Below are 12131 nucleotides of genomic sequence, written 5' to 3'. Positions count from 1 at the left end.
TCAGGGCAAATCCTGAAAAACTATTTTACAGGCAGGATCATCAAAAAAGATCAATAAAAACCACCTCTGAGAGTTTCAGATAAATACAGTGTCTACTTGTTGAGAAAACTGTCACGGTATTTTAATCAAGAGTATCGACTTTTTTGGTCGTCTCCCTAGTATTTTTAGAATGGTTGTAAATATCTCAGTCGCTGTGCGTTTTGTTCAATTTATCTTTTGATAGTTCTTCTCTTCAAGTTTACAGATTAACTATCGTTGAAGCACACTGGGAAACAATTTTTACGTTTTTTTTAACTTGATGTTTATAGTAAATTTAATTGAATTGAACCCATCCTCGTTTAGCGAGGTGGTATACCGGGCACCAACCGCATCTATGGCGGCTGTATTCGTGAATGGGTACCACTGATATTTGTATTTTTGTCAGCCCTCAGAAATACGAGTGCGTCAATCATTTCTCAGATTCAAATGTTTTGGGGTGAAAAATAACCTATAACCACGTTACTTCGTAAGGGAATCCTTTCTTATAATTATCAACATCTGCAGTACTTCTCACCAAGTAAGTTTTTTATGGCTATATTATTTTGTTGAGTATTTACCAATCTATGACCATACCTTTAAAGATTCTGTACACTATTGGTAATTGTCAAAGACTAGTCTTCTCACTTGGTGTATCCCAACATAAGCATAAAATAGCAAGCCTGTGAAAGTTTGAGCTAAATTGGTCATCGAAGTTGCGAGAAAATGATGAGAGAAAAAAACACCCTTGTTGGACGAATTTGTGTGCTTTCAGATAGGAATAAAAGACTTCTAGCTAGAAGTCTTTTACTTAGTGAGAAATTACCTCTTTCTCAAAATCTATGCTACTTCAGAGGGAGCCGTTTCTCGCAATGTTTGATACAATCAACAGCTCTCCAATGCTCGTTACCAAGTCAGTTTTTAAGTTAATATTTGTTTTGAGTAATTACCAAACGTGTACCTTCCCTTTAAGTATGCTCAAAAGCGTGTGAACTTATTTTCATCGTACTGATGTAAGTGCTACGATTGCGGTGCTCATTGTATACGGGGATTTATGTCTCCGGGCGTTTTGATTTTTTCTTCTGTAGTATAGAACTGCCATTTTCAAAATATTTCCTGATTTCTTGTTTACAGAGTCCCTTTTTGAATCGATTTAGAAGGGAAAAAAAACTACGCATTTAAAGGACCACGAAAATGCAACGGGCTTCGTGCAAGTCTTCTTAAACGGACGAGTTGTCCCGGTCGCGTTGAATGACCTACGTCTTTACCGGACGAGTTGTCCCAACTGAGGTTTGATGTACACCATGGTTCCTACATAGTTGTCATGCAGATCCTTTAATGCATCCAGTCACTCAGGGACTCAACGTCTGGGGTTGAATGCCACCCCGTAGACTCCGTAATGCAAAGTCAAAAAATATGGTTGTGTATGATTGACCTGTCGGCCACTATAACGCGGTGAGAGTCTACTGCTCGCATTAAGCTTATCTCACAGTGGATCTAGTCTGTCTGATGGTCTGTTTAGAAGATTGCTTTGCTTGTAAACACTTCATCAAGCAGGCGTTATCTCAACATCCATAAATAGTTTAACAGGTTCATATCTTAATTTCATTTCATCATTTTTTTTTTCGCAACACTTTCGTGTTGACACTTCATTTTTTTTTTTTTTTTTTTGCTGAGGCGAAAGTTGACAACTCGCCAGGTGCTGTGTTTAAGGGAGACTACACGACCCTTTTGTCGCAGAGTACATTTTGTTTTTGCGGAGACGTCGTAAGCATTTAAACGGTTCATTCAAAAAACGCCCGCCCCCATGAAATTGAAATAATGATAAACAAAACAATTAAAAGATATTAAAATGGTATACGTGTGTCGCCTTTATGTGACGACATTCTACTCCAATTCTAATGGTTTAAATTTGTATAAAACCTTTGAAATCAAAATTCCATTGACTGCCCTTTTTTAGGAACCATCCGGTACATTGTGCGAGCTGCCTCCTTAATTTGGTTTCATAATGGGTGATGGACTAAAAGTAGATTATGAAACTACATACATTGCAAAACTGAGATGTCAAATTGACACCATCGGTGTTATCACATAAAGATACCAAACATATAATAGAAATTAACACAACAGGGTGTTAAAATAGCACCAGAACAGTTCTTTTGGCAGAACTTGATGTGATTTAAACACCCTGGTGTAAATTTTGATTATACTTGTTGCTATAATGTGGCAATACAAATAATGGTGTTAATTTTAACACACTCATTTTACAGTGTACTTTTATTTTCATTGAAGACAATGGTAACCTAAAAGTGAATTAATTCAAAGACTTTAATCCCATTAATAACACATGGATTTTTTTTAATTAAGGATGAATGTGATGAAAATAATGACTGTTCGATTGCAAACAAAACAAGATAAGGGACGAGTTGGTCACTTGCCGGTAAAAAATAATGGGTTTTCGCCAATTATTATTTAGTATTTTGATCAGTTTGTTGAACTTCGAATCCTACTCATTATTCTACGAGCAACCTCGATTAAAAATTCATTTTGGTTTGTTTGATGTTTACTTTGATTTAGAGGAATTTGTCCGAAGGCGGGAATCGTAAAAGGGCTTGTCTTAAATCCCGTCGAAAAATTAAATCCCGTTGACATTAATGTGTTTTTCAAAAAGTAGTCCTGTATTCAATATGACACATTGAAGGGTCAGAGATGTTAGAATCAAATCATAAAATATTTACAAAATTTAACAATGAGACAATTACAAAAAATTATACAATAATGATGATAAAGTGAACAGCACACGAATAACATAAAGGTTTTTTTTTAATATTAACTTAATTTATAACTATAACTTCCTCGGAAAATGAAACCTCTTGTTTGCTTCGACACACTGTTATTTTTACTTAAAAGTACTTTTAATAACACACCCCCCCCCCCCAAAAAAAAAAAAAAACGAACGTGTCCACAAAATAGCTACATTAGCCATTTTGTGATAAAATGATCTCGGTGTTGATGAACGTATGTTTTTAGTTTTGTTGGTTTGTTTTTTGTGCGATCAATGCAAACTGGAATACTGTTATTAAATAATATTTCTAAGACAAGGGATTATTTTCCATGTGTGAGTTATAAACCGTTTCACTGGGTTCTTCGTGATCAGAAGCAGTCATGTATCACCCCCGACTAAATAAAAATGTATATGTTACATAAGTCTGCTCTGATTATGAATTCAACTTCTTCATCCTTGAATACTAGTTACAGCCAAGCTCTCACATAGACGCACTCAGCACCATTCAAACTTCAGCCATGTCTTCTATCTCACATTAACCAACACGTGCTTTTAAAAAAAAACTGCCATTCACGTGATTTATGCATGACATTAAATCCGTTGGGGAAGCTATGAAGGGGAATTGAATAACACTTGATGGTGGCGTACGCACCTAACCTTGGTACGTGTCTGTGGTCTTTTTGGTGTTACCTTTCGAAACTAAATAGCCGTTGAGGAGGTTGTGTAATCGAAGTGGGTTTGTGCCAATCCGGTTTGTTTGGGCGCGCCAAGTTCTAGAAATTAAAGATGGTGTGTACTATATTTGGCAACTGAAAGAACAGAAACACTGTATTTTTGGCGTTATTTTTGTGCCTTTTCTGTTCTTCTTGATGTGTTGGCAGAAAAGGCTGATGGCTACAAGCTGCACTTACAAAAATACATCCCTTGAAATTTGCGTCTTTTTTCGGTGCCTATCAGAAGTTCTGAGAAATGAAGATGTGTGTACTTCTTGTCGACTAAAATAAACAGAAATACACTGCACTTTATATCGTTCCTTCTTTCTTTCTTTCTTTCTTTCTTTCTTCAGTTCACGTGTTGTCTGAAAGGGTATCAAACAAAACATCTTTTTATAGATTGATGGCTACATGCTGCAATTTAAAAAATGCATCCCCTTGAAATCACGATTCTTATATTTTGGTGGTCCTCTAAAATTCATTAAAAAATGACTTTTTCTTTTTAATTGTAAAGCACGTGAGTATAGCGATAAAAGTACACTAGTCCAGACTTTGAAATATCTAAGAAGCTAGACTATAGCTGAGCTGAATTCATGAAGTCTACAACAACGCTCAATGGATGGACCAATGATAAGTTTGATACGGTTTATTCTATCAAATTCAAATAATAATACAATAACGCTATAACTTTAAATCACACTTTGTCATTGAATCAACGCCGGATTGGAAAGCGACCTAATAGCGCCCCCTCACGATAATCAAAGGTGAATAGCTCTCAAAGTTAAGGGGCGTCTAAATTTCAGAGAGGTCACTTTTTTAAAGCCATTGGACCCTTTCGGTCCAGACACAAACAAAATCACAGATTTACAAATAACTTACAGGGTTTACACAAGGTAGTGGTGAAAGACTTCTCATGAAATATTGTTCCATGAAATGCTTTACCTTTTGAGAAAACAGTAAAACAATATCAATAAAAATTCTCGATAGCGAGAATTACAGATTTATTTTAAACACATGTCATGACACGGCGAAACGCGCGGATACATGGGTGGGTTTTCCCGTTATTTTCTCCCGACTCCGATGACCGATTGAGCCTAAATTTTCACAGGTGTGTTATTTGATATATAAGTTGTGATACACGAAATGTCGGCCTTTGACAATACTGTTTACCGAAAGGGTCCAATGGCTTTAAGAGAAGAGCATACAATAAAACCTCGAAATACACGCTAATTGTTAAAAAAAAAATATATTTATATATATAGATTTCCATTCAATGTTCAAGCTAGATTTGACTAAAGTCTCAAACCCGTGAGATTTCAAACCTAACACCAGACAACTCCCACAACCTGTGCCGGGCACTAGCTTTATTTTGACGGCGGATATTCATTATAGGAACCTCTCGCACGAGAACCGGACTCGAATCAAGTCTATTCAAGCACCAGGTTTAGATTCCTCGTTTTTACGTCTACACCGGATGCTCCTGAGATGACGTGGGAAGCGAGTCAAGGCCTTGTATCTTGAAGTTATTTGTTGGTTTTCATGGTGAGGTACTGCAAGCCCACGCCAACTAACTCCGCGTTCGGTGACGTCGTTAATTAGGAGAAGTCCACACCTCTCGATCCACTAAAAGCGAGAAAGAGAGGAGTCCCAGCCGATTTCCTTCACCGCCCACGTAGTAGAAAAAACAGGATAGTTCTTGTTTACAACTGAACACTTTCACCACCTTACACTTTTTCATTACCATCTCTCTCCCCCCTCAATAAAAAGTACCAAGGATTTTTTTTCAGATTAAACTTGAATGCAAACCCTGTTTATTACGAGCACAGAACAGAATACGTCTTATCTAGCGGTGCCAAAAGGGCCAAGAAGCTATGTTTTTTTAGTTCGACATTTTATCAGAGCGTGTGGTGAGTGTGGCAGGAGATTCTGTCCCCCTGGGATTCTGTCCCTATGGCGAACTATGTACAAACTTCTGATTGCGCCTTCTTTTGAAGTTCGATTTATGATCTCTTTTGATTGTATTGGATTTTCTGAGGATTATCATTGTAATATCTTTATCATTGTATTTATGTGGACATTCTATTTTGAATCTTTTCAGGGTTTTTGGTTTGCTTTATTTAAAAGATGCAGCTCGCCACTTAATGAACCAGACATTACACCACCCTTGTCGTGTCACATTTTTCTCAGTGTCACATTTGAATCCTCCTCCAGGCCTAGCCTTAATTTCCCATGTTGCAACTGTGAAAGGAGACTTCAGAAATCGACTCAGTAGCAGTTGAAAAACATTTTAGCAAGACAAGTTCTAAAAAAAGAACACAGCAAAACAGATATGCATGCCAGTGCTACCGTGTCTGTGGTAGGCGGATGCAGTCACTGACCATTAATTTAATATAGCGCCCTCTACAGCCGAGCAGGAAATCAGATTTGTATCTGAACAGCGCCACCTTGGGTTAGAGTAAGTCAACTTTCTTCAGCTGAAAGACAGACACATGAAAGATGCCCAGTCTCTGCTCTACCCACAAACAGCCATTAATTTGAGAATAAATGCACCGATAATAAATAGGTAAGAGAACTTAAGATTGCATTGTAGCAGGGGGATTCGTTTGGACTGACATTGAGTGGTTTTACTTGAACTAAACATTATTTTTGTCAAATGAGAAATTGACAGGTTGAATTACCCGCGTGTTTGTTCGCGTTGTTGTTAATCAACGTAATGTTACATAATTTTATAACTCACCAAAACCAAGACACCAGTTCTTATTTTACTCCATAAGGAATAACTGTGACACTAACAGTAACACCATGGATGGAGAGGTAGAACTGGAATGGTATCCGTATGGCGACACCACTTTTTCATTCAATATGTGAAATAATATAGTATCTAATTTACCTCAATGAGATATCCCTTTCTGTAAAAATGAGTGAAAAAGTGGTGGCGCCATACGGAAAGTTATCCGTAGAACCATAGACCTTTTCGCAAATACCATATCGCTAGCGCAGACTGTTGAACGAGGTGCATTGGGCCATTGTGGGATAGATATGGATCAAATTTGGTCACCAGTTAGACCATAATGCACGTTATTCCAAGCTTTACGCGCGCGCCCCAGTATTTGCGAAAAGGTGTATGTATGGTACTATGGTAGAACTAGAACTTACTCCTAGAACTATTTCGGTTTCATCCGCTATCGTCTCCCCTAAGCGCAACCTCATAGACGTACATCTCTCACGACAATAACGATGATGGTTCAATCATCTGGTTCAATGAATTTTGGAATTGCAAATCGCAAAGTGGAGGTGGTGGGGGGCTACTCCTAGAAACTAGAACTAAAAGGTCCGTTTGGCTATCGTCCCGTCTCCGTTACGGGAGACAGCCGAACGAATGTCTAGGACTGGGAGGGGGGGGGGGGGGGTGTAGAGTATAAAGAAATTTTGTGAGTTGGTCCTAGAGTATAAAACCTTGTAACTACATGTATGGGAAGGGATGCTGTCATTTTGAATTTGCTACTACATGTAGTACTAATATTTAGAATTTCTTGAATTGAGAACTTGCTAGCGTCGAAGTAAAAACTTCAAACAAGGGGGAGTTAAGCCCACCTTGTTGAGCTGTTAATGGCTCCGCTTTTAACATCTCAATTGCGTAACATTATTGCGTAATTTTCTTAACATTTTCTTTAGACCTATGTAAGAACTTCTTTGTGGAATCTGGGGTTAAGATTTAATTGCTATAATGTTTTTGCCTATTATGATTTTTTGTTAACTGTCCAAGTACAGTTTGAGCAAATTGGTAAATGTATCCACAGGGGTGTCGTTAATGAAATTAATGACATAGGCCTAGGCTTTAAACTATATGCAAGTGTAGGTTTTACTTTAGTTAATTACTAAATAATAGTCAAAACTTTGTTTTGATTTCAGAACTATAGTGATGCAGAGGATGGAATAAAAAACTTGACTCAAGATCAGCAAACGGGACACTAGTTAGTAGAAAGAGATGAGATGATGGCAGATGGATTAGTTGAGGGAGTTTCATTGGATGAGGTTCGCTCATTTCTAACCTTAGACATCCCCTCAGTCCTCCCACATGAATTGACAGCACAAATATTCTGTTTGCTGTCCGCTAAAGATTTATGCTCAGCTTCATTGTGTTCAAGGGTCTGGCGTGAGCGGTCTAATAATGACCAAATCTGGCATCGACTCTGTCGAGGTAAAGGTTGGCAACGCTATAGTGAGGTCGTTGACCTTGCTCATGAAGCCCCTTTCAGCCCATCATACACAAACATTTCTAAGACCACTCCAACATTTCACTTTGATAGCATCATCGATAAGTGGAAAGGCCTTACCCCAACATGCCACTGGAAGCAGATTTACATGAGAGCGTGGCACTTGGAACAGAATTGGCATAGAGGGCGCTATCGCATCGCTCCAGTTCTGCGTAGGCATCAGGAGAGAGTGACGTGTTTAGACAGCGACGGGAAAATCCTCATAAGTGGGAGTTTGGACGGGACTGTGTGTGTATGGGACCTTCTGACATCGGCGTTTTTACATAGACTGGATGGACATACTGATGCTGTATCATGCTTGAAGCTAAAGGATGACATCTGCGTGACGGGTTGTCAGGACACCCTCATCCGTGTCTTTAATCCTCACTCTGCGTGTTGTTTGATGACACTTAGCGGTCATCAAGCTGGCGTTGAATGCATCTGTATTGTAGGGGACACTATTGTCAGTGCGTCCAACGACAAATCAGTCAGAGTATGGTCATTAAGTGAAGGAATCTGTACCCAGATTCTCAGAGGTCATACAGACGATATTGAAAGTTTGAAATGCTTGGGTAGTATAGTGGTGAGTACATCCTGGGATACTACTCTTAGAGTGTGGGATATCAGCAAGAAAGGGGAGTGTTTGCATATTTTAAATGGACATACGGAGGTGGTATTCTGCTGTGAATTCAACGAGCGAATCATCGTAAGCGGGGGCGGAGACAGTGTGGTCAAGATCTGGGACACGACGTCGGGAGCGTGTCTACAAACCCTGGAGGGTCACGAGGGGGATGTCTACTGTCTGTGTATTAATGATGACATCATCGCTTCCGGGTCAGCAGACAGTACGGTCAGACTTTGGTCGCACAGCGGGACTCGGCTGAGAGTCATGCAAGAACACATCGGTGTCGTGCGTTGTTTATGTCTCCTTGGCAACAGGCTGGTATCGGGCGGGGACCGTAAGAAAATCGTGGTGTGGGATGCGACAAACGGAAACCTGTTAAATGTTGTACATCGCAATCCTAGTCTGCTACACATCATGTGGATGAATGATACACGTCTGGTTACGGCCTCTCCCGAATCGCCAGGTTCGATGACTGTAATGAGCTATTGGTGACAATGTTGCATTGTGGGATTCTTTCTGAAATATCGTTCTTCCATTCCAATGTTGTGTAAAGTGGTGTGATTAAAAAATATGGTGACTTTTATTGTTCAAAGTGCATGTTGAATAGTACACAATGATTATTTTTAATCCAAACTTTGTGTCCTTTATCTCGAAGATTATTTTATCTGTTCAGTGGTACATGTTCTAATTTATCTTTTTGTTAGTTCTTCTTGCCTTTTTTACTAAATTGTAAATTTTGCAGTTTTTTATCAATCTGTGATAAATATCTGAATAGATCCGGGTTGTGACTATGCCTTGTCATTTATATTTTTTTACAAACTTTGTGAACTTTGTAAATGACCTTTGATTCATTACCTGGTTTCGTCATGAATGTGACAGAGGTCTTACTACACCTTGTGTTAATATTAAAATATTATGCAGTAGGTATCTGTAACGTACAGCTGCAGCTCAACACTGATGGTGTTGTTCAAAAAAATTACCATTCTAGGATTTATTTAAGCATTTTGAAACTGTTATTTTATGGATTTGCTGTGGATGTAGCATAGATGATTTTTGTTTTACCCCTACATGCTTAAATGAATCTGAGTATAGTCAAATTTGTTTAATACAAGGAGTGGGAGAAGAACAGTTGGTATTTTGCATTTAAGTTCAGTTTATGACTAAGGCCTAAGGATATTTACACTGAACCACAGGCCCAAGGCTAGTCTTGGTTCAAGACTCTCTTGGATTTGTCACAAGAGGGCGGGCTATCACCATCACCCTAATGCGCTATCAACCCTGAACCGCTATCACCACAAGAACCGCTATGAGTGATAGCGGTTCGTGGTTGATAGTGCGTTGAGGTGATATCGCGCCCTCTTGTGCCGAATCCAGGAGAGTCTTGAACCAAGACTAGCCCAAGGCCAGTGGTTCTAGCATCGGGCCAGTAACGACCAGTAAACTAATGACTGAACAAGTTCCGCGTTCTTGTGTTTCTCTGTTGAATCTTTAAACACGATGCTCAGTATCTGCAATAAAATTATTTTGAAATGATATTGAATGTTGAGTCCATTAAATATCCTGTTGAGTACATGTAGGGAACCTTTTCATCGATTTAAAATTAAGTCCTAACTTAGGACTAGTCCTAGGAGTTCTTAAAAACTTACATGTAAGGCAAAGAAATTTGCTGATCATTTTTTTCTGGTAAACAGTTTCATGGATTGAGCCCTGGGCCCAATTTCATAGAGCTGCTTAAATTTTGCTTAAGCAAAAAATTCATTGCTTAGTAAAATCAGATTACCGGCCAAGACTTCACTCAATTGTAATGCTAAGTAAACAACAGCTTAATACTAGTCATAAGCAATGTATATATGGCAGGAAATTTTGGCCAGTAACATGTGTAAAATAAGCGAGCTATTTTTGTGCTTTAAAAGCAAATCTTTTGCTTAAAGCCATTGGACCCTTTCGGTACAGAAAAAAAAAAAAAAAGTTCACAGATTTACAAATTATTTACAGGGTTTACAGAAGGTAATGGTGAAAGACTTCTCTTGAAATATTAGTCCATGAAATGCTTTACTTTTTGAGAAAACGGTAAAACAATATAAATTCTCGTTGACGAGAATTACGGATTTGTTACAAACACATGTCATGACACGGCGAAACGCGCGAAAACAGGAGTGGGTTTTCCCGTTATTTTCTCCCGACTCCGATGTCCGATTGAGCCTAAATTTCCACAGGATTGTTATTTTATATATAAGTTGTGATACACGAAGTGTGGGACTTGGACAATACTGTTTACCGAAAGTGTATAATGGCTTTAAGCAGCTCTATGAAATTGGCCCCAGGATGGTAGCCAGTTCACCATCTTTTACACTGAGCCATTCATAAAGAGGGTTTATTGTGGTGGCTTTTAACACTGAACTAACCAGCCCGACCTTTTGGAAATAACTTTAACTGGGCCCAATTTGATAAAGCCGTTACTGTTCAGCAGAAAATTCTGATCGACAAATTTCTTTGCTAACAAAACTTGAGTAAGGCACCAGTCACAACAATGAAAACTTAATGAAGTTTGGCTGGTAATCTCCTGCTGTTTTAAAAGCAGGACTTTTTTATGTAAAAGCAAGACTTCTGTGCTTGGCAAGTTTTTGAGCCCAAGTCTTCAGGTGTTTTAATGAACATCAGGGCCCAATTTCATAGCGCTGCCAAGTACAAAAATTTGCTAAGCATGAAATTTCTTTCTTGATAAAAACAGGATTACCAACCAAATTTCCACTTGTTGCATATTGCTTGTTACTGGTATTCAGCTGTTGTTTGCTTATCCTGAAAATTACATGGAAATTTGGTTGGTATAATCCTGTTTTTGTCAAGGAAGAAATTTCATGCTAAGCAAAATTTTGTGCTTAGCAGCTCTATGAAATTGGGCCCTGGTCAGTGGACCACTGTTAAGAAAAAAATCACATTACTTAGTCAAGTGATTTACCCCTGGTTGTTTCTTGTTCCCCTTAGAGCAAGCACTGTGATTAGCAAGTTTTTTGTGCTTACAGGCTTCATGAAATTGGGGCCTGGGTTCCAGGTGTTATAACGAACATCTGGTTAGTGGACCACTGTTGAAAGAACTGTGTCAACCCCATAACTCAGGTTAAGTGATTTAAAGACACTGGACACTATTGGTAATTGTCAAAGACAGTCTTCAAAGTTGGTGTATCTCAACATATGCATAAAATAACAAACCTGTGGAAATTTGAGCTCAATCGGTCATCGAAGTTGTGAGATATTAATGAAAGAAAAAACAACCTTGTCGCACCATGGTCACACGAAGTTGTGTGCTTTCAGATGCTTGATTTCGAGACCTCAAATTCTAAATCTGAGGTCTCGAAATCAAATTCGTGGAAAATTACTTCTTTCTCGAAAACTACATCACTTCAGAGGGAGCTGTTTCTTACAATGTTTTATACTATCAACCTCTCCCCATTACTCGTTACCAAGTAAGGTTTTATGCTTATAATTACATGTACATGTATTTTGAATAATTACCAATAGTGTCCAGTGCCTTTAACCCAGAGTGGTTGTTTCTGGTTCACCTAGCCAGCATCTAAGCTGGTCCATCCTGTTATTGCTGGTTGTATGCTGTTGGATTTTAATTAAAAAGGGGGTACTAACGGAATAAAGATTATTGATTGTGTTCCTTGAACTTCTTCTTAAAGGCAGTGGACACTATTGGTAATTACTCAAAATAATTATTAGCATAAAACCTTACT

General features: G+C 38.5%; 1 protein-coding gene across 1 annotated transcript; it reads left to right on the top strand.

Moving 5' to 3' along the window:
* The first annotated feature begins 5983 nt into the window (after positions 1-5983).
* On the top strand, positions 5984-12019 carry LOC139937710 (uncharacterized). Its single transcript, XM_071932990.1, has 2 exons — positions 5984-6076; positions 7426-12019. Exon 2 carries the CDS (start codon positions 7507-7509, stop codon positions 8884-8886), a length of 1380 nt encoding a protein of 459 aa, XP_071789091.1. The 5' UTR covers positions 5984-6076; positions 7426-7506; the 3' UTR covers positions 8887-12019.
* Positions 12020-12131: the final 112 nt, after the last annotated feature.

The sequence above is a fragment of the Asterias amurensis genome, chromosome 5 (assembly GCF_032118995.1).
Source record: "Asterias amurensis chromosome 5, ASM3211899v1".
NCBI classification, from domain to species: Eukaryota; Metazoa; Echinodermata; class Asteroidea; order Forcipulatida; family Asteriidae; genus Asterias; species Asterias amurensis.
Note: the sequence above shows the minus strand (reverse complement) of the source record. Positions and strands in the feature narration are given on the sequence as shown.